Here is a 22,601-nt window from a genome sequence, read left to right on the forward strand (position 1 = left end):
GCCGCGAGGGGCTCCTCTGGGCGGGGGGAGGCTGTGAGATGGGGTGGCTTTAGCGGGAGGGTTTATCTCGGCATCTCTCGGCGTTTTCCCGCTCAAGGGAGGCGCTTTGGCAGACGCTGCTCTCACCCCGGCCAGGACCCGAGGGCGGCGCGGCGGATAAGGGCTCCGCGGGGCCGCAGCAGCAGTAGCGCCGGGCGGGTATCGCCTCGCTATGGCCAAGCACCACCCGGACCTCATCTTCTGCCGCAAGCAGGCGGGCGTCGGTGGGTCCCGGAGGATGGGGGGATGAGGATGGGAGGATCCCTTCGCCCCTTTTCCCGCCGCGGGGCGGGCTGCGGGCGCGCGCGCGTTACCGGCCGTGGGGCTCGCGCGCGGCCGTTAGGCCCGGCGGGGGAGGGAGGGGCGGCGCGCGCCACCCGCTCCTCCGTCCCTCCCTCCCTCCTTCCCTCCCTCCCTCTTTTGTTTTTCCTTTTTTTTTTTTTTTTTTTTTTTCTTTTTTTTTTTTTTTTTTTTTTTTTTTTTTCCGGTGCCCCGCCATGCGTTCTGGATCCAGCAGCATTTGGGAGCATCTTTCTGGCTGCGAGGCAAAAGTTATCTTCCGGGTTATTCCTGTAATGCAGATAGCGGGGTTTAGCCTTGCCGCGGCTGAGTCAGAACTTGGGTCAAGGTTCAAAGAACTCTTAGACGAGATTAGAAGTTGAGGTGTCCCTTCCAGGCTTTTGTCACTCCTCGGAAAGGCAAATTTAACGAGCAGCCGTCTGCAAGATCCATAAACACAAAGCATTCAGCTGCGCTGTCCGTAGGAAATTCCTTTTTAGAATAGTCCGTGCTTCTCACCATCTGTCTGTGTTGAAAATCATGTCCTGACAAACCCCTTGCCTCTCAGACTTCAGACAAATCGATATTTAGTCTTTGTGGATGTGCACATCTAGTCTTTGAAACTATATTACACTTAGCCAAGTTCCTAACATCATTGTTGTGAGTGCCCCAGACAAGTGACAAGATTTTTAAGATACATTTAATGTATCTTAAATCTTCATTTCTAAAGAAAATAAGGTATTTGGACTGCTTTAAACAAACGTTTGATTTTGGTTTTTATCCCCCCACTAAACCCAGCGTAAAAGCTGTGCCAAGACTCCTGTACAACATTTCCTTCAGTCAGACACACTGGCTGTGTTTGGAATGGAATGATGAATGTAGTTTTTCTTACTGCAGAGGGGTGTCATTGTGCATTCATAGTGCATCTCTGGTCCTGGTAAATCTCTCCAGGAGGATATATATGTATTGTTTATCATGAATGTTTGTATTTATGCTCAAACTGTTTCTATAGTTTAACCTTTAATTTTTTTAAGGAATGCTCATTGCAGTAGATAATTATTTGACATTCAAGCTTGTACTTAGATTTTTCTCCTGCCTCAAATAATTTTTTTCTTTTTTTTTCCCCCCAGCAATTGGAAGACTGTGTGAAAAATGTAAGTATAGCATCCACATTTAGTTGCTTGAGAACATGGTGTTGTGGTTAGAGCATGCAGTTTGGATTTGAAGGTTGGAATCTATTTTTGCTTTAACCCCAAACTTAATGTCACTCTTTGAGAAGGGAGCAATTACCTTAACATTGCAAGTGTAGCTCAAGGAATACTTAAAAAGTTGCAAGCTCAGACAGACTCTGGCACAAACCCAGTTCTAGAGTACCTGCTGCCAGCATTTCTAGTGGCTGAGGCTGCAGTGACTGCTTCATTGGATCCTTGTAACCTGTAATACCCAAATATCATCCTGATCCTTTTAAAGCAGGGCAAGAAGTTTGAACAACAAACAACGTGAGTAGTTTGTGACTCAAAAATAGTGTGAGAATAAGTAAAGTGGGAGAAGGACAGTCTGAAGCAAGAAGATAATTTTCAAGAGCACCTGACAGTGAAACAGATTGCCATTGGCAGCAGCTGAGGGCTGTCACGCCAGAGATTTAAGAGCAGGTTAGGCAAGCTGTTTGTGGGAGTCAGGATTAGATACCTTGGGAACTGGTAATAGGATATGAAGCCTTTCATCCGTAGGTCAGTGTTTTGGTTAAGGTCCAGCTCAGCAGAAACTGTCACTGGCATTGATGGCTCCTTGCCTGTATGATATCAGTACTTGAATTTCACTCAGATCCTTGTGAGAGCGCAAGAGCAACTTTTGTGAAATGGCCGCTTATGCCAGTTTGCCCTTCCTTTGGCCTTGTCACAGATGAAGGATTAAAGGGACCATGAGTACACTCTCTTATCTCTTTGAGCATAGTAACTCCAGACTTTTGTTGATGTGGCACTGTGGGAGAAGCTTACACTGCTCTTTCTGTGGAGGTAAGGACTTTAGTCCTGTCAGTCTGGCTTGTTTTCTTTTGCAAAGTCAGGAAAAGTTCTAGAGTAAAAGTAGTGGTACAAACTGAGCAAGCCTTGGCTAATCACAAAGTAGTTGCCCAAGGAATTTTGGGTTTCCTCTCTGACTGTGAATGAATAACTACATTTAAAAAAACCCCTCAAACATTGCAGGCCACGACCCTTGTTCCTCTCGAGCCTGAAGTTGTGCCCTGTGCCTGCAAGGCACGTTTCTGCCGGTCAGCTGTGCTGTCTTTGAGCGTACAGGGACGTGATTTGAGCAGGAAGCTTTTCCTGTGCCGTGGGGGTGCAGAAGGGCCGTTCTGTAACGGGGGCTGCTGTGCTCGCAGGCGACGGCAAGTGCGTGATCTGCGACTCGTACGTGCGGCCCTGCACCCTGGTGCGCATCTGCGACGAGTGCAACTACGGCTCCTACCAGGGCCGCTGTGTCATCTGCGGCGGGCCCGGCGTGTCCGACGCCTACTACTGCAAGGAGTGCACCATCCAGGAGAAAGATGTAAGTTGCCATCCCAGCTCCACAGTAGTCATGCTTACCTTTAAGGGGCTTGGAGCTGCTGAAATTAGTGCTGGAGCGATTGCCGTTCGTTTGCGATACCTGAAAGCTTTATTCCGCTGTTGATAGGTCTCTGTGTTTGCAAAGCATTTTGAGGTATCGTAACTCTCTTCGTTCTAAGGATCTCCGAGTGTTTTGCACAGTCACAGTTCATTGCCTCCACACGCTGCTCATTACCACTTCAGGTTGTTATCTCAGTACAGCTCCAGCCTAGGTTTCACCAGGGTCAGAAACACTGCAGACACCGCAAGGCAGTGGCAGAGGCAGCTCCTCCCTAGAAATCCATTATGAGCCACTGATTAAGAACACATATGGTACTATAAGGCCTGTGGAATCAAAACCTTTGTTTTCCTTTGAATAACAAGGTAATGTTGGTCCTTAGTGTCCAGTGCCTCTATTGGTAATTGTGTTTCACAAGTTTGATGCTTCTTGTATAATTTCAATGGGATACAATGTATATTTTCATTCTCTTCTCTGGACTTGTCTATGTTGTAGATATTTCTCTTTCTGCTAATGCTTTCTGGTGTAATGGTCCCTTTTGTCTGTAGCCAGAGCTATCATCTTTTTACAATGTTGCAGTGAAAGCCGTTGCACATGGGAAATGAGGCAGCTGTTCACCCCTTGTAAGGCTTTTGTTAATAATCAAACACAATGAGTGCAGAACATGAACTGCAACAGAGCATTAGAAAGACCTTACAGGACAACAAGAACACGATGTTTACAGTTCTGCTGTCCCAGAATGTAGGCCTGGTAGCTGTGAGAGTATCTGTTAAAAGTTGTTTGGTGCTTTGCAAATTTCATTTCCTACACACCCTAATGACTGTGAAGAACGTGCTAAGAGGGTGGTTCAAACTGATTTACAGGAGTGTCCTCAGCTGAGTGAGTTGCTGCTTTAATTCTCTCTAGTGCCTGTTTTCTCTAGAGGCCTGCAGCCAAATCCAGAACAGGAGCAGGTCCTCCTTTGAGTTTAGTCATTAGATCTAACAGGACCATAATCATTCTCTGTATCTAAATATGGATATAAGTACTTTGGTGGGGGTGCTGCCTCCTACTTTATAAATGCTGTGAGAAACAGTAGCTTTGTTCACTTGCCTTTGGAATGAGGATGCCTGACTTTATGAGTCATGAGTAAAATAGGCTTGGTTTTAGTTTTATCAATTCATAGGGGTTCCCAAGAGGTGTTTTGCATAACCTAAGATTACCTGTATCTAATGTTTGGTTCCAGTGTGAAGTAACCAGCTGCTCTGTCAGGGAGGACTGTAGAAAAAGTAGAGCTAGAGAAGAATAAAATGTCTGGAGTACTTTGACACCTGGGTGAATGCTCCTGTGAGTGAAGAAGGTTGCTCTGTAGCAGAAAACTCAGATGTTACGTATTATTGCAGATGTGAAGTTGCAGATCTAAAACAGCAAATCATTTAACATGATTTGTTGCAGGATTGAAGAATGCTTGCACAAGCATAGGGAGCCCAGAAGGAGAACAATTAAGTGTGCTGCTGCCTGTCACAATTACGGTATCTGGTGCTGATGTGAATAAGAAAACCAGATGGGCAGAGCTCTGTACCTGAAGCTCTGTACCTGTACCCAAGGCTTCAGCCACTTCAGCCACAGCACTTTATCATCCTCAGAGAAAGACTGGAAAAGATAGTGAAGCAAGAAAGCAAATAAAATGGATAGCAAAGATGGAATGCTATTGGGCACAAAGCAAAGGACCTGGTTACTCTTGGTTCATTTATTCTGGTGGAGGAAGGAATGAGGTATTGTTTCAGCCTTGATCTGTGGGTAAGGGCCTGAATCCCACCTTGTCACCCAGCACATCTGTGAGTCGCAAATAGTAATCTTTTCTTGGAGAAAGGAGGGTGCTCATGAGCTGTGTCCTTAGGAGGAGGTGGGAGAATGAACAGAGCCCTGCAATAAGGCTGTCAAGATTTGAACAGGCTCCATGGATTGTGGGAGGCAAGTCTTGGAGGAGTCCTACTATTGAGGTTCAAAATGAACTAAGGAGACGTAGCTAGAAATGGGTTGTGGCAGGTGGATGGGGGAGGGATGATTTCTGTTCCCCACCTCTCCTGTCATTCCTGTCGTGCAGATCCTCCCCACCAGATTGTCTCTCTGGTATGGGAGCCAGGCAGCTTGGGTGCAGATTCTACAGCATCTGACATCTGCCCAGGGGCTTTCTAAATGTAATGCACTCAGGCTTGCACTTCAGCCAAAGACACGTGTTCCTCTGCCTGCTGGGTCCCTCACAACTGCTGTGGCCAGCCATAAGTTTTGCCCTAAGGAATTATGCAGATGCTGGGTTCAGGTGGCCCATGGGCAAATGTTCCCAGGTATACCAAGAGGGCATTCCTGATTTGGTTTTGCATCTACACCTCTCAGGAGGGTCTCCCCTACTCCCCTTGCTTTTCTTGAGGCTTTTTTCTCACCATCTACTGGAATTCAGGTACAAGAACTTTTCTATGTAGCTGCTGTGAGTAGCTGACCCTACACCCTCTGCAGTAATCGATCCAGGATCCAAGAAATCTGAGATTCAGTTCTGCTGTCACTGCTGAGGGGTTCCTAAACACAAGAATGGTTTGGTGACATCTAGAGCAGCAAGATTCTTCTGGCTAAGGAGGGAAAAGGTTATTCCTCTGGGCCCTAGAGGTCCTGCATATTCTGATTTAGAAAGAACTCCGTCTTGAGGCACAGCACGTCCTTTTCATTAAATGGCTGATGTTTTATGAGCTGTTTTCCATTTCGGTCCTGAGGGAGACCATGTCCTACAGCAATGCTGAAGGGACATCCATGTTGGTCTCTGTTCCACTGTCTTACTGGTAACCAACACTGGAGAGCAATTTGTCTGTACAGGTGTTTGAAATGTGTTGAGGACAGGGCAAGGAGTGTGGGAACTGAGAACCTACTACAGCTATGATGTTGTTCTGTGTTTGCCCATTTCCTAACTTGCATTTTCTTTTCTTACAGAGAGATGGTTGCCCTAAGATTGTCAACCTGGGCAGTTCCAAGACAGATCTTTTCTATGAAAGGAAAAAATATGGCTTCAAGAAGAGGTGATCCTATTCATATGTGGCTACCTCCTGTTGGGTTGGCAAGAGGGTCTTGGAACATCTCTGGACTTTGCTCTTACTGAAAACTGGTTGATTTTTTTCTAAAGCAATACAAATTCAGTAATATACTTGGGGTTGGAGAAATAAGAGACTGAGTGGGGACTAAAATGTGATGAGAACCAATGATGAGAGAGGGCAAATGAAGATTACTGTCTTTTGCTTTTGCAGAAGCTCTGCTAGTAGTTGCCCCAACTATACAAAGCAGAGTGGACAAGCACTTACACATAGAAGGAGCCATGTAAAAATGGAAAGTGCTGTTTTTAGTGTGGAGAAACACCTTGAGGTTGTACTTACTGGGCCTCCTCTCAATTGTTTGAAATTGCCCCATCCATGAGTGTTGAAGAACAAAACACCAATCTGCTCCCCTCCTCCCTTCCTCCAGTATATTTCCATGCTCCCCTGTTTTTAAGGAATCTGCTCATGGCTGGTACCTTCCCAGGGAGAGCACAGCTGTTCCATGTTTCCTTTTACAGATAAATCCAAGGCCATTTCTTGTAACCATTTCTGTAGGATGCATACCAATAAAGCTTTTGCTTTTGGGTTTTTATTTTTGGTACAACAAGGATTTCTATTTGGTTCATTCTGTGCCTAGCCTCTCTGGAGCTTTCTGAGGACATGGAGGCTTAGCCCAGCTAGCACTTCACAATGGCTTATCTGGTTTCTGACAGTGTCTGCTTGTGGCCACGTGGCCTTGCCACAAGGAGCTTCAGGGAATGGCTGTTGCTTTTGTCTGCCTGTGATCCCAGCCAGCGATCATTTTGTCCCGTAGCACGAGGATCGCTGAGCTCGTAACCCTTATCCCGGCTAATGCGGCCGTGGGTGTTGTTTCACCGTGCAAACATCCAATCCCTTTCTAAAACCTACTAAGCTGTTTGACTCGCCGTCCTGTTCTTGTGAATAAGTTAAAGCCTTCCCTGCCGTAACGGGAAACCGACCATTGTGTTCTGGGCTATTGGCCGTGCGCGCTGCAAACCAGAGGCTGCTTGTCTGTCAAATACCAGTAGAGACTAAAAGCAGTCTGTTGGCTCAGCAAAGGTCTGGGAACAGGCGCCTTTGTGCAGAGGCAGAACCCAGCTCCCCGTGGGTGTGTGCTCCTCAGGTGGTCAAATCAGGGTCCTGCTCAGGGTGCCCTGCGGGCCTTCAAGCGCCTGTAGTCTGAGCAGAGCGTGCGCTACGCTAACACAGTTGTCTTTGTGCAGCTTTGGGGTGCAGAGCCCCAAAACCTTCTTTTGTTTTGTGCCCCTTCCAGGATTTCAGCTATTCCCTTGGGGCTAGTACCAATTCTTCTAATTACTCCTTGGCTTAAATACCTCTTCTACCTGCTGCAGCCATTTGGATAAAAGTGTAAAGCGCACAAGTTGTGATTATCCTGCCCTCAAAAGCAATTTTTCCCTGCTGCAGCTGGCTGTATCTGTCACTGGCCCTGCAGGTATCTCAGCTGCTCCTCCCTCTCCTGCCCCCAGCTATTAGTTATGTCAGGTTTCTCTTCCAAGCTTTTTGCAGTTCTGAGAGTATTAGTATGTCTTTTTCCCTACGTAGCTTCTGATGGATGCCATTTGCCAAGATGTTCAGAGCAATCTAGCTCATTGGTTACAGCAAACCTATTCTCCCAAAGCAGTTCTATGGGAATAAGCAACTGCCTCTGCAGCCCAGGAAGTCCATGTCAGACCTGTTATCGGCCATTTTAAATTCTGTGTTTCTTTAAAAGCAGGCCATGACATGCAGATTTGTTGTACCTGGAACTTTATCGCTTCAACCAGAATTTATCACTTACCCTCAGTCAGGCTGCCCGCATTATCTCGCTAGGAATGCAGAAGGTTTGTACGCACTTTTTTCCTTTCCCAGAAATTTGAAAGATGACAAAGTTTTTCAGTAAAGGTGGAGGGAAATGAAGCAAGGAATTATTTTTTGTCTCAGAACCAATACACCCTGGTGAGCTAATTTTAGAGCACCCCTTGTTCCTGATCGTTTAGCGGCTCAGCCAGGCAGGGCTTGCTGTGGAGGTACGAGTGTCCCCATCCCTTCCCCCATCCCCAAAAACAGCTGAACATACTCACTTTCTTGGCACTCCCGATGCCCTCACGCTGACTGCTGGATATATTGGTCTGTATTCTGAGAGTTAAGCTGCCATTTCTAGTTGTTCTGAGTCACTGGGCAGGTGGAGAGAGGGAGGGACAGGCTTTTTCCCCTTTGCCTTGTTTGCTCAGACAGCTCTGGGGAGCGTGCCAAATGCTGCTGGTGCTCGGATCAGTTCAGTGCCGCTGCCTTTCTGGTACTTTCAGAGCATGGATGGGACATTGCCCTGAAGCTGCTAATTCAGACAAGGGCAATGGACACATTCGTGTAGCCCAGAAAAACATGACCTTGCTTGGTAATGATTTCTGTGCACCAGTAGATGATACCTAGGCAGGGCCTCTAGAAAAGTGTATTATTTTTCACCTAAATAGATTTTAAAGTATTGTCCAGGAGAAGGAGATCAGAACACATGCTAAAAGGGTAAGCTTCCCCGCAGGGAAAAAATGAGACAAGACACATCCTGCTGCTGTGTGCAGGCCAGGCTTTGGAAGGGCTTCATCCATCCACGGAGTTTTATGCAGCCAGATTCAGGGGCTCCCTGGCTGCCAGCTGCCAGGGAGTGTGGCAACAGCAGGGAAGGGTGGGAGAGACGGGGACAGCTTTGTCAAGGTGGCAGCTGAAACCCCGTGGTGCTGTCTTCAAATCCTAATGCATGGAGCTAAATGTATCTTCCTGCCGTTGCTTTTCTAGGTAGTGCCATTTTTTCATTTTTTATTAAAATGTTGCATAAGAAGTAAAAAAAAAAAACCCTCCTTCAATTTTAAATATTTACATTGAAGGAGAGAACGTAGGACCTCTTGGCCTATTAAGAAATGAGGCTCTGTTGCCAGTACTAACAAGGCATTGCTGTGTTCTGAAATGTAGGTGTTCCCTGTTACACACCCCTTCAGACCAGCTGCCAGCCACAGCTACAGCTGAGCTCAGCACATAGCTCTGTAACGTAGATCCACTTCCTTGAGCCACCTAGACCTCGTCTTGACAAAGCCCTCGAGCCCCAAGCATTGCTTCTCTTTAAAAAGAGACAGAACAAAAAGAAAAGGTAGGCGGAGGTTTGGAATCTGCCTGCGAGCTTTTCCTGGGAGCTGCATGGACAAAATCTCACTTCTGAAACCTCATCTGCACAGAAGCTGTTATTTTCTCATTACAGACATCAGCCGGAGATGTTTGCCTCTTTCAATAGCAGGAAAGAATTTTTCATTTCCTTGGGGTTGTCATGTGAATTGAATGTACAGAGGATTCAGGGTATGGCGATATTAATTATGTCCAATTATAACCTGACTCCCCTTCCTTGGCATTAAATAACCCAACCAAACGAGCTCTGTCCCAGTGGCTTGGCAATGGCTCCCCTCCCCAGGCACACGTGACACGGGAGCTTTGCTTTGACTTCATAGCCAAATGGCTGAGAATGCAGGAGCAGATAGTGTGACAGAATTCCTCTGCCTGCATGTGTACGAGGGCCACGCCGGAATTAAGGGAGCACGGTCAAGGCACAGGTATTTTAAAGAGCCCTAATACCCGACAGCCTCTTACTAACACCTTATTAAAACAATAACAGGATTTTAGAAATGTAATTGCCTTTTTTTGCTTAACGATGCTAAAAATAGCTCAGTCATTTTAATTTCCTGATCTCTGGCTGACAGTATGATTTTGCTTCCAGCAAAGCAAGGGAATAATTGAAAAAAAACAAGAAACAACAACAACAAAAAAAAGGTGTTCTTTTGTAAGTAAATTCCTTTTAAAATAGGAGTGACAAAAATAAGGCTGCTCATAATAGCTCTCATAAATCTTCCTCTTCTCTTTCCCTGCAGAAAATAAAACAACTTCAAAAGTTATTAGTTGGTTTTTTGGGGTTTTTTTTGGTTGGTTTTGGTTTTTTTTTCTGTAATCAGTGGGAAAATTAGCAAGGCTGGCTGCTGTGGTTGGGAAGGAACATTAATGGATTTCTTAACACATGGCGTTGGCTGGCCTCAAAAGAAATGCTCTTCTGTGGCAAAGGCAGTACTGAGGTAAAGTGTTCCTGAATGAGAGAGGAGGACAAACCAAACCCAGAAGGCTGAGGGCTATTGTGGAAATAGGGCAAGAGATGAACTTTGTATTTTTGCACTTTAGAGATGGTTGCCAGGCCTGCTGTCCCTGCTGCAACAGGGACTGTGGTAATGCCTGTGTCACCGTCTGCTTGTGTCAGCACTGAGGAAGATGCAGAACACGTGGCTGGGAGAGCCTGGAAACACCGTTCTGGGTGTCCCTTCCACTAGTTCGGGGTGTTGCTTGGGTCAAAAGTTGCTTTAAGTGTGGACAGCAAACAGCCTTTGCAAGTGGTGTGTGTGAAAGGTGGTGTGACCTTGGACTGTAGCACACGCGGCCTGGGGATGCCTGTAGGCAATTCCATTTTCCTGGAACTAGTAATGGGTCTGCTTTGAAATAAAGGGTGCGGGTCCGTTTGTGCGCTGGCGGAGAGTGCCTTCAGCTTGCCGGTGGGTGGTGCAGCTCAGCCTTTGGCGGTGGAGGTGCCGCCATCGGCCCATGGCCCCGGGGATGGCTGTGGCCGTGGTTGTCCTTCTCCAGGGCAGCCTGTGACCCCGAGCCCTGCCCGAGCCCGCGAACGCCCCGCAGTGCGGGGGGAGCACCCGGCACGGGGGCAGGCCGCGGCCGCGCCGGTGACTACATCTCCCGGCAGCGCCCGCGGCGCACACCCCCTTCGGCTCACTGGCTGAGGCAGCGCTCCAATCCGAAGGCGCCGCCGGGGCTGGCCAGCCAATGGGAAGGCTGTTGCTAACACGCCGAAGTTATTTTTAGCACGGCCGGCGCTCGCGCACCTTGCGGGTCTCTCGTCTCCGCCGCGGCGGGGCTGGCCCTGCTCTGTTGGAGGCGGAGGGACACAGGCGTGCGGAGACAAAATAGTCCGGGAGGCGGGAGCGCATGCCGAGGGCGGGGTCTCCGTCCCCGTCTCGGTGCCGCGCCGCTCCTGTTCTCCCCGCGGTGACACCAGCCCGCCCGGTTTGGCCTTGCCCCGTTGCTCCCCGGGGAGATGCGCTCGCAGTCCCCCGGGCTCCCCGCCCGCATCGGGGACCGGGGATCCCGAGGGGTTCGCAAAGATGGAGGGAGACGGGGTTGCCCGTGGGCACGTCTCCTCGAGCTCCTCCACTGTAGCGGGGCGGGGGGCTCCACCACGGGGTCTTCGCAGACGTGCTTGGGGTGTGCAGAGAATTGTCCCTTGGGGAGTCCCGGGGCTGGCCTAGCCGCTGAGCCGGGGCTCCACCGTCCCCATGGTGCGCGGGGGCGGGGACCACGCCGGCCGGTCCCGTCTCTCCCCGCTCCGTTGGATTCCACTCCATCCCCCCGTCGCCTCAGGCTAAGCCGCTTGGTGAAGTCCTCAGGTCAATCCCCGCTAAGGCCGCGGCCCCTTCATTCCTTCCCTCCTTCCCTTGAGCTCGAATCCGGGATACTCCCGGTGTCCGGGCGGCAGCAGCGGAAGCTCCGCCGGACCGGCCCCCCCACCCCCGTCCATGCCGGGGCGCTGCGGACGGCGACGCGAGGGGGAAGTAGTCCCGGCCCGCCCCCCGCGGCCGCATCACGCGGGGCGGGAGCGGATCCGTGCGCCGAGAGGTTGCTAAGGGTGAAAGTTTGCCGTGAGTTGGCTCACTCGGGGCCAGGGCGCGGGCGGCTCTGGGGGCACAGCAGCGGCATCCGCACCACAGCACCGGGCCCGCCCCGCGCCGTCGGGGACAAGGGAGGGAGGGGACGGACGAGACGGGGCAAAGCAGAGACGAGACCTGCCGGCAGCGCCCTCGGCCCCCGCGACAGCCGCCAGTCAGCCGCCGGCCCTGGATCCGAGAACGAAGTAAGTGGGGCCGGGGTTGCTTTTCTCCCCCGCACCCCCTTTTGGGCTGGGACCCTTCCCGCGCGCGTCCTCTTTGTGAGCTCGGTCTGAGGGGGCTCATCGTCCCCCTCCCCACCAGGGACAGCGATTTGCCCGTCCGTGGAGTCCCTGTGCGGCTATAGTCCCCTGGGGGATTAATGGGGCTTCAGGGGAGAAGAACGGAGGTGAAAGTCACTGGGTCGGGGACGCTTTGCAGTGCCCCAGTTCACCATTTTGTTCTCTAGAGCCTAGTTTGAGAGGAGGGGGGGGTGGGCGGGAGAGGGATGCGGCTCAGCCCCAGCCCTAGCAGCCCCAAAAAAGGCAGGCTGGGCCCAAGGGCGGTGGTGGGTGCCCTGGGCTCCCGGGAAAGGGGGATGTCGCCGGCGCGTTCCCTTTCGTGCACGACGAGGTCCGAGGGGGAGAAGCCCGGCGACAACAAAGGCGCTGTCGGGGCTGGGCTGGGCTACCCCCCCCCCTCATCGCCTCCCCCCATTTCTCCCGGACACCCCGATCTGCGATGCCCCGCTGGGTGTGCGGGGCCGGGAGCTCGCCCTTGTTGACATATCCCCATCCATCCGACCCGCTCCGTTGGGAACCTTGTTTGCCGACCTCGCGTGCCCCACTGGGGCGAAGGGGACAAGCATCGGGGGGCGGGGGAGAGGGACAGAAGGTTACTGGGCTTCGGGCCTCCCGGACTCCGTCCCGCAGCCGTGGGGGGGGAAACAGCTGTGGGGTGGGGACGCGCCCGCCCATGCCTGCCGCGAGGGAGGGAGGGGAAGGGAAGGGGAGAAGGGGGCGGCTGCCCGGCGGTCCCGGGCCGCGGGGCGTGTTCCCGGCCGTGGGCAGCGCCGGGAAGGGCGGGCGGGCCCCAGCGCGCATGTGCGCTGGAAAATTTTGTGCCCTGCCCCGCCGGGGGCCGCGCCGGGCCGGGCGCGGGGCGCGCCGGGAGCCGCAGTCCGGGGAGAAGTAGGTCGCGGGGCGGGGAGGGGGGGCGAGGACTACAGCTCCCGGCGTGCCGGGGCCGGCCGGCGCCGGGAATGGCCGCGCTACCGGGGATGGAGGAGCGGCGGGGCCCGTCCCCGCGGGGCCGTTCGGCTGGTGGGGGCGAAGCTCTCCGCCGCCCTTGGCGGGGTCCGGGGAAGGGCGCTCTCGTTCCAGACGGGTGTGTCCGGCTGTGGGGCCGCAGGCTGCCGTGAAGCCGTCTAAGTCCCGAGGCGGCGGGCGGCCTGGGCTGGGCCCGGCCTCGTTCAGGAGTCGAAGGGGGATACCCACAAGGTCACCCACCGTGTTGGTGTAGCCGGGAGGAGAGGGAATCGTTCCCGTGTTCGCTCTTCTCTGTTGTAAGTGATGCTCTGGCCTCACCCCTTCAGCATAGCGATAAACGAGGAGTCTGAGGGGGCTCTTGCCTTCCCTCGCAGAGCAGAGAAACGGCTCTTTGTTCCCTGCCAGCACCTCGATGTACAGTAAGCCTTTAGTTTGAAAATGTTGGCCTTTATGGAGGACTGCCCAGAATATCTCTTAAAATTGATATTCAATAGTTTCTTCTCTCAGAGCCATGCTTCTTCGGTTGCATTTCAGTGGGTTTGGGGGTTCTTAAATATTTTTTAAAATTATTTTATCACATTTCAGTGCAGTAGCTTGAGGGGATTCTACTGGAGCTCATCTTGCCATGTCAACAACCTGAGAAGCCAGTGACTTTTTTGTGCCTTCGGCAGGTATCAGTTGAATGTCTTTACCTTGGCAGCTGTTGGTGTTATTAGGCTAATTAACTTAGCTTTTTCATAACCAAGATACAGAGTATTCTCTTTTTAGGAAAACTGGAGAAAAGAAAAAAGGAGATGATGCATAATTGTACCTCCTCACAGCTTTCTGCAAAAAGTTGATGAGGAGCTCAATGTATATTATATATAGGATGTTAACTCATTTTGGCCACTGTTCCTTTCCCAGTCTTATCTGATCTCTTAAGAGATTTTGGTTCTGGATTAGAATTTATCACAAGATAAAAGACTTACAAACTGGCTGTTCTCTTCCTGCTTAACTTGCTGGGATTCCAAGGTGTCCTCTCTTTTGAACATCTCAAAGCCAAAGAAGTTAGAGAGCTCCCTATAATCTTCCCTTGAGGTAGTATAGTCTGTACAGGCTCTTGTTAGGGTTTAGGTGTGCTCTTTAGGGGTTTGTTTCATACTTAATTTTTGTTGAAAAGGCTCTGTCATTGTGCCAAGACTTTTGCCTTCTGGAAACGACTTCTTCATAACTGTTCCTAGAAAAACTGTGGTTGCTTATTTCTTTGGTGTTCTTACTTGGATTTGGTCAGGTTGCAGTGATCTACCAAAGTTTGTTACATTACAGTAATTCCTTAAAGCTGGTTTTAAAGGAGACTTCTTTTCAGTCCCTTGTTCCTGTGCATTTTTATGTTGCTGAGTCAAACCCAAAGGGGGTTCCTTCCAGAACCGGCCTCCTTGTTGGCAGATCAGAGGTGGGGGATCTGCTTCTGGTTACTGTCTTCCTAAAGCTAAGCCTCTCTGAACGTGGAGTAGTACAGAAAAAGCATAGAATCTGCATCCCTTTTTTTGCAGTAAAGCTTTAAAATATTTGAGGGCTTCTTCAAAATTATTTGATCCTTCCTGTCCAATAAACTAGACCAAGCAAACAAGTCTGGTCAGTTTTTTAACTCCTGCTGACTCAGGCCAGCATGGATACCTGGTTGTGCTGCTGGGATTTTTCAGGGGAATGCTAACTGCGTATGTTTGTACTTCATCCCCACCCCCAAATAATTGTCATCATAAACATTGGCTTGAGTGCTGTACAAGAATATCCCTAAAGCCCATTTTAGGAAGATGGTTGAACACAGTGTGTCTCTTTCAGCAAGGTGAGGGCAGCTGAAGACAGAGCAGCCTCTGACTAAGCTGCCAATTAAAAACTGGATATTCTTCTTTCCCCTGGAGAGGTGTGGAGGCTACTGGAAGTGTGCTTCCTCTTAAAATATCTGTGAGATCCATCTTCCTTCGATGAGTGACCGAGTGTATGCTGACATACCTGGTTTTGGGTTTTTTGTACCCAGACAAGCATTGTTTGCAAATCTGTGTATAATGGGAGAGTTGAGTGTTGTGGTTTTGCATTGTGCTTTTGTGGGTTCTCTCCATTTTGGAGACTTCCTCACAAGGCAGAGAGAGAGAGGAGGGAGGATTACTTCAATCTTTGGCAAGCAATTTCTGTTTTTATTAAGTAGGTATCTGATCCCGGCAGAGCTCATCTTTCCTCTGTGCAGGGATAAACGATATGAACCATATTGGACAGGCTGTTGGCATCTTTGTATTTTGTGACCCTGTGCACATTTAAGTCTCCACTCAGCAGACTTAAACTGAGATTTTATGCTTGTAGCTAGGCAGAGTCTCAACTGGGTACACTAAATGAGATACGTGCCTGCTAGTCAAGGGGATAGTAAACATGGGCCGGCAGCTGGTGCCCCGGCACCCTCCCTCGCTCCTTCTCGTCCCTCGTGCCGGCAGGACGTGGCACCCGGCACAACCACCCGGCCTCCCGGAGGAGAGGCCGGCCCTGCTGTCCTGAGCGGGAGCAGGTCTCTGCACAAAGCTGCTGAGCGAGTCACGAGGCTGTTCAGGTGCTGCTCTGGAGGGGCTGGTGCAGCTGAGGCGTGCTGGAGGCGGCTGAGTGCCGGGGCAGGAGAGGCGTGTTAGGTGTGCTGACAGAGCTCTGCCCCAGCAGGCGGTGCCCTGCTGGGTTACTGCAGCCGTGCTCGGCGCCGAGGTGAGCGTGATGCGCGTACTTGCGTGCGGGTAGTGGCTACACCCTTATTTCCTCTGAAAGAGGAGCAGGGAGAGTTCTCCTTATCAGCATCCCTCTGTTTTGAGGATCAGTAGATTTGTGATGACTCTCCTAGAGAGCATTGCTTCTTGTTAGTATTTGTGCAAACTGCTCGTTCTGCTTTGTTTATGAAAAGGCACGGTTATTTATCTCAACAGGGGGATAGTTGTTGTGTTCTCTAGTCTTCATCCATCCTTTTCTCTCTTTCCCTAGGTCTCTTTGGAGTCAAAACTTGTCTATGTTTCTGTCATTTTGTCACTTTTAATATACTGCCCTGACTTGCTTGCTGGGAAGAGAGTATGCATCTGGAGATCAAAGTTGCTCTTAACTTCATCATCTCATACCTGTACAACAAGCTTCCTCGGAGGCGGGCAGACCTGTTCGGTGAGGAGCTAGAGCGCCTGCTGAAGAAGAAATATGAGGGTCACTGGTACCCAGAGAAACCTCTGAAGGGCTCTGGCTATCGCTGTGTTCATATAGGGGAGACGGTGGATCCCGTGGTGGAGCTGGCGGCCAAGCGGAGCGGGCTGGCTGTGGAGGATGTGCGTGCCAATGTGCCAGAAGAGCTGAGTGTCTGGATTGATCCTTTTGAGGTTTCCTACCAAATCGGTGAGAAGGGCTCTGTTAAGGTTCTCTACCTAGATGACAGCGAGGGCTGCAGTGCCACAGAGCTGGACAAAGAAATCAAGAGCAGCTTCAACCCTGATGCCCAGGTATTTGTCCCTATCGGCAGCCAGGACAACTCGCTGTCCAACTCTCCGTCCCCCTCCTTTGGCCAGTCGCCCAGCCCCACCTTCATCCCTCGCTCTGCGCAGCCCATCACTTTCACCACTGCCACCTTTGCTGCCACCAAGTTCGGCTCGACCAAGATGAAGAAGGGTGGGGGAGCCGGAGGAGGGGGCGGCGGAGCAGGGGCTGTGCAGCAGCCCAGAATGGTCAGGTCTCCCACCACCAACCTGCTGAAGCACAAGGGCCTCTCCCTGTCGATGCACTCTCTGAACTTCGTCGGGAGCGCTGGGAGCCAAGCCCCGCAGTCACAGCTCTCCCCCAATGCCAAGGAGTTCGTTTACAGCGGCGCCTCGCCGGGAGCCAGCAGTCTCTTCTTCGATGGTGTTGCCAGTGAGAGCCAGGCCAGCAGCATCCCGCCAGCATCGCAGTTCAACGCCAGCACAGGTGGTACCTTTGATATGGCTCAGGTCTTCGGTGGCAGCACCAATAGCCTCTTTTTGGAGAAGTCTCCCTTTGTGGAAGGACTCAGCTACAACCTGAATGCCATGCAGTATCCTAGCCAGTCGTTCCAGCCCGTCGTCCTGGCCAACTGAATACAACGGAAGGAGAGTATTTTGGGGCAGGGAGGGAGGGGGGAAACAAGAACAAAACAAACAAACAAGAGGGAGAGAAAAGAAAAATAGAAATATACAGAAAATATTAAAACCTTACAAATATAGGTTCTTGGGAAAAGAGAGAGCTCAGTGTTGTTGCGCTGTGCTGGTAACGCTCCTGAAGCACTGAATTGTTTTTTAACTCAGTACCTGTGCTTTTTTCCTACTCACTTTTTTACTCCTTAAAATGAGTCTTGGGCTTTTTTTTGGTTTGTGTGCCCTCTTTCCCCACCCCAGCCTAGGACTGGTGCAACTGTAGGTCACAATGCTCCTGATTCCCTGCACCACCCCCTGCCCCACACTGGACACAGGGTCCTTCTACCTGGGTGTAGGGATGTCGTCTTCATACCACCGTGCTGGAGGAGGGACAAGAAGAGGATGAGTCAGTGTTGGTGGGGACACACACAGTCTTGCTGTGTGCTAGCCAGAATGGGTGGGTGAGCTTGCTTTTTCTGTGTATACAGAGAACATCGCCTGTGCCCACGGGCGCAGACCATTGTGCTGTTGTGGCTCTAGCCCAAGCTGGCATCAGCTGTTCTGTGTGCTGAAAAGCACTAACTCTTCTCCTTGACCATCTCGCAGCACATCACAGTCAGGGCAGAGCATTACTGTGAAATGGCTTCTTCCTGCTCCCTTACTCATCTGCACTTCCAGTTGTGGCTACAGAGGGACAGTGCTTAGAGCTTAGTGGCTCTGGTTATTGGACCTTTCTGTAGCTGAGCAAGAGGGCTTTTTTTGTGCTCTCTCAGGGCTGACCAGTCAGTCTGGATAACAGCCCCTGTGGTGTAGAATCAACACCTGCCTCTCTCTGTGGCTTGGAGGAGGTGGCACTGAACCAGCTGGACCCCACTTGGATCCTTCCCCCACTTCCCAGATGTTCTCCCCAGCAGCAGGGGCCAGCATCCACTTGGGGTGGCCTCTGAGGTCCGAGTTCTCATTATCTGCTGTGAATTCATCGTCTTGTCTGAGAGAAGAAATTCCTTCCTTTTTAGTTAGCGAGGCAGCGTAACTTTTTAAGAAGATCAGGTGATGTTGTTGAAGCTGCTGTCTTGAGTGGTAGCATAAGGGTTTATGCTTTCAGCCAGGTATGCACTTGACTGAAGCCCTTCCCTTGCCTTTCTGGAGAAGCATGAGGAGGTGGTTGATCCAGTGAGAAAAGGCAGCACCTATCATAAATTCCTCATTCCAGCCTGATCACATCAGCATGGACAGCAGCAAGCTTAGCGTAGAGCTGGGATGGGCTCTCCAAAGGCAAGTGGTTGTCTCAGTCTGTGAATGTATGGTGCCTCTTCACAGCAGGGATGGGATATGGGACTCTGCACCTTTCTCCAGGATGATGTGTGGCAGTCAGGCAATAGTGGCTGTTCAGCTTGATCCCTTCTGTGTCGAGGACTCCAAGACCCACCTTCACAGAAAGCCAAAGGAGGACTGCTTCATGCCCAGGAAGGATGGAGGCTTTTTTGGTGGGAAGGGAGGTTTCCTTGGAGGCTGCTGTGTGAGCATGGAAGTGTGCAAAGAGGAGAGAGATGGAGATGATGAAACTGCAGTCTTTGAAGTTCTCAGTTGAAATGAAAAATAAGCTTTTGCTGCTTCCCAAACTTGAGGTTTGGTTTTCTTTTAATGATGCTTCTTGGGGCACAGTCTGAAATCCACTCCTCCTGCACTTGTGGAACCAATGTGCTCTTTCAAGAAATCTCTGTTTCAGGTGAGATGAGCTTGACCATGTGCTTTTCCTGCTTCCTTCCCTGAGATGGAGGCACTTCCAGCCCTTTTGTAGTTGTGTTGCCTCTGAGCATTTGCAGAAGGTAATGGGCTGTCCTAGGGAGACTGTCCCTGCCCAGAGCTCTCCGAGGAGAGTTTCCAGTGTACCCTTCCCCTCCATGGGTGATGGGGTGCACAGTCCTGACCTTGTGCCCAGCATGGGTTCCCAAGCAGGCTGCTTGCTATTGAGCTATGACCAATGCAGCAGGTGGGTGAGGAGAGCAGAGCCCAGCCGGTTTCCCAAAGCTGGTGCCCACAACCTCAACCCTGCAGGTTTCCAGACTAGGACAAGTTGATGAGGAGTGGCCCAGCTGTTGTGTTCCCCTTTTTTCTTTCCTTTGAACCCACTGCTTTTAATGGATGCTACCACTGCCATGGAGTCCTTCTCCCCAACAGGGTGCTGCTGGGTGCCACCCCACATGTTGCACTGGACTCTGAGGGGTGTTCAGCCTCTGATGGCAGGACCCGGTCCAGTTGCCCCTGATTGTCCCCACATCTGGCCAAGCCACCTGCGAGCTGCTGCTGTGAGACAGTGTGCTCTCCTCCAGCACAAGGGAGGGAGGGAGGGAAGAAGTGGGGATGTCCCCTGTCCACTTGCTTATGTGTGTGTGAAGCTTTGATGCTGCTTTGCCCTGCCACACGTATTATACCTGCTTTAAAAATAGTGGTGTGAGTGGAAGGAGGAAAAGAAGAGGGACCAGCCTCTTTGCATCTTAAAAGGAAAAAAGTGTGCTTCAGAAATGTTCCTCCAGCATCAGGCAGCAATGGAAACTAATGGCCTTTTCAGGTCTTTTCTAGTCTTGGATGTAGGCGTTCAGCTTCAATTTTATTTTTTAAAAACCTGCACTAATTTACCTGGTTTCTTAGGAAGAGAAGAGAGAAGATTTTTTTTTAACTTTTATTTTTTATGGGTTTATGTTCTTTTTGTTGATGTCTGTTTGTATTGAATAATTTGCTACATTTGTAAAATGTAAGAGGTATATATAATATATGTATATTTCTAACGTAAAAAAATGTAATTTTTTTCTTTTCAAGATTTTTTCTTAAAAAAGAGGAGAGAAAAAAATATTTTTTCAGGAAAAAACTTTAAAAAAAAAAAGAAGTGGTGAAGATTCCTTTCTCCCCACTCAGCCTCCCTTTCCTCCTGCCCCTCTCCGAGGAGTGAATTGACAGTTGCCTTGTGGGAGAGGAGTGAAAGAGGACAGAAGTCTGTATGTCTCCGAGTGGAGGGTTTCTGCCTGTGCTCTGCTTGGGGTTTTTTTGGAGAAGGGGACTACTGAGATGGGGAACCAGGGGGTTGCTGTCTTTTTCTTTTTTTTTTTCCTTCTTTCTTTTTTTTTCTTTAGCGAAGGAGGAATACAATCAGAGTTTTGTATTCAGAATGTTGTGCAATATTTTGGAACGGGATATTGGTGTGTCTAGAGATTTAGTTAAAAACAAACAAAAAAACCCCACAAAAAGGTTGATCAAATCTGTACAGTTTCTATTGTTCCAGATTTTTTTAAGTTTGTATTAAAAGCATGATATAATAACTGTTTGTCGTGTGTTGTGTGCTAAGTGCAGAGAGAACACCTCGGACATGCCTGATTTTGGGTAAGGAGGAATACAGCTGACTTGGATGAAGTGGTGCTCAGTGTTAGCCTTGCAGGCAGGGTCCCGGTTTCACAGCGTTAGGAATAGCTCAGTGGTGCCCAGGATTGTGCAACATGGCCAGGACAGCTGTCTCAGTGACCTCTCCTGCTGCCAAGAATAGCAGTACATAGGAAAAAGTGGCGATGTGCCTGGCCATCCCTGGTCCTGCCAAGATTCAGCTCCCTGGAGTGGGGGGAGGAGCTGGCTCTCTGCAGGAGAGGAGGGAGCCTTCAGTCAAGCAGCAGAGTTCCTAAAATACCCAAATTCTGTGTCAGCTGACTAGGACCATCACCTCTGAGGCTGGGTTAGGAGCCCTCTGGTGTCACTCATGGGGTAGATGAAGCTCCCCACGGCAGTGCTTCCTGCAGAGAGGTGCTGATTTTGGGTTGATTTCTGTCCCCTCTGCACAAACCAGTTTGTGTTTATTCTGGGGTGGGTGGGGTACTTGCTGAGCAAAGGGAGCATCAAGGTACATATGCAGGCTCTGTCCTCCCTGCTGTGAATGTTCATCCAAGGTAACTTCCCATAGTGGGGTGGGCTTGAGGCTGGATATGAGAGCACACAGTAATGATAGTGGTCTGATTTTGTTTTTCTTTATGAACTCACTGCTCAGTTTCAATCATAATTTCTGTTCAAGAGAGCTTCTCCTTTTTAGCAGAAGGAGATTAGATGGCTGAGGAAGGTGCTGAAATGCCTGTCATGCCCCATGTGTGCTGCTGGCTGTGTAACCCAGCTTCCCTAGCCCCACCACGCTCCTGCTGCCTCCTGCTCGAGGGGTCCCTCAGATTCCCCATGCTGCCTCCTTAAAAAGCTGTTGAAGGGAGCTGCTTTGAATGTCCTTGAGGAAACCAAACAAGGAACTGGAGCTGACTCCCACTAGCATCCCCCATGCCTCCTCAGCCCCTCTAGCCTAAATTTCTTCCTGGGAGAGCTCGCTGTGCCCTTGGTTTTGCGAGCCCCAGGAGCTGGGCTGCTGCTCATGCCTACTGTGTGCCTCGTGACTGTCACACTGCACTAGGCAACAAAACTATTTTTTCCCCTTTGTGTCTCAAACCCCTTGTAATCATTTATCTAAACCATGCACAACGCTTGCCCTTAGACATGTTTTTGGAAATGGAAAATCGAGAGCGACTATGTGCCTTCCTGATCCTTGCCCTGCATTTGCTCAGCTGTGACGCAGGAAGGCACGGAGCCTTTCCCTTTTTGGGCACAGGTAGGGCCTGGAGTTGGCTTACAGCTGATAGCTGCACAGCCTGAGCAGGGATTAGGGAAGAGGTTTAGTATGGGCTTGTTCCTCCCGAGATATTTGTCGCTGTGCTGTCTCAGGGAGCAGGAGGAGTGTAGGGAGCTGAACCCCATGTAGTGCAGCGTGCAGGGAGAGGCTCTGCCTTCCATCAGCCTTCAGAGGGGAGCTGCTGGAGCCCCGTGTTGGGCCAGTGTGGGGTAGTGCCTGGGTGTGGGAGTGTTTGCCGGATGTTTGGACAGTGACCGAGTCAGTCCCCGAGCAGCTTGCTCCAGCAAGGCATAGCAACAAGATGGGACTTGTCTCCTGAAACCTCCGAAGCAAGGGGCGTGGGGGTATTGTTTAGACACTCGTCACAGGGGACTCCGTTATTAAGCAGGAAACTTGAAACTTGAGTCACCGAGAAGGCGGGCTTCTGCCTGAAAGGAAGAGACAGCTCAGGTAGAAAATGCCACAATTCAGCCTGGGGCTTTTTGGTCTGTGACAGCAGCAGCAGCAGTGTCTGACTCGAACTGGGCTGTTTGGGGAGTAGGAAGGGGCTGGTGCCCAGAGGAAAGCCTTAGACAAGCATGAAAAGCCATTCTCTGGACTATGTTTAAAATACAGGTCCAGCAAAATAGCTTGAGTTTAGTTTAGCAGGAGAGGATCTCCTGCTACCCCAGAGCCTCCTGGAGTCTCGGCATTATTGGGATTGAATAACACATGGCATGGGCGCTGCCAATAGCCGGTGCCTCCCCGTGTCCCAGCGCTTGCTGTCATGCCAGGACCGAGAGGTGGAAAAACACCACTAGTGGGGG

The 22,601-nt window shown here is 50.6% G+C and overlaps 2 protein-coding genes across 5 annotated transcripts; both read left to right on the top strand.

The window, feature by feature from the left end:
• The first annotated feature begins 65 nt into the window (after window positions 1-65).
• PHF5A (PHD finger protein 5A) lies at window positions 66-6,573 on the top strand. The gene is made up of 4 exons (XM_041416792.1): window positions 66-263; window positions 1,449-1,472; window positions 2,699-2,865; window positions 5,884-6,573. Exons 1-4 carry the CDS (start codon window positions 212-214, stop codon window positions 5,971-5,973), a joined length of 333 nt encoding a protein of 110 aa, XP_041272726.1. The 5' UTR covers window positions 66-211; the 3' UTR covers window positions 5,974-6,573.
• A 5,165-nt stretch (window positions 6,574-11,738) lies between these two features.
• On the top strand, window positions 11,739-20,461 carry TOB2 (transducer of ERBB2, 2). Of its 4 annotated transcripts, none has more exons than XM_041416666.1 (3): window positions 11,739-11,943; window positions 16,000-16,170; window positions 16,267-20,461. In XM_041416666.1, the coding sequence occupies exons 2-3, from the start codon at window positions 16,086-16,088 to the stop codon at window positions 17,106-17,108; spliced, it is 927 nt and encodes a 308-aa protein (XP_041272600.1). In that variant the 5' UTR covers window positions 11,739-11,943; window positions 16,000-16,085; the 3' UTR covers window positions 17,109-20,461. The 4 variants fall into 4 exon arrangements, with proteins under 4 accessions (XP_041272600.1, XP_041272597.1, XP_041272598.1 ...); XM_041416664.1 differs by lacking the exon at window positions 11,739-11,943 and adding exons at window positions 13,167-13,301; window positions 13,591-13,676 and having other exon boundaries at window positions 16,000-20,461; XM_041416663.1 differs by having other exon boundaries at window positions 11,740-11,943; window positions 16,000-20,461.
• The last annotated feature ends 2,140 nt before the right edge of the window (window positions 20,462-22,601 follow it).

The sequence above is a fragment of the Onychostruthus taczanowskii genome, unplaced genomic scaffold (genome assembly GCF_017590055.1).
Source record: "Onychostruthus taczanowskii isolate IOZ18803 unplaced genomic scaffold, ASM1759005v1 scaffold53, whole genome shotgun sequence".
NCBI lineage: Eukaryota > Metazoa > Chordata > Aves > Passeriformes > Passeridae > Onychostruthus > Onychostruthus taczanowskii.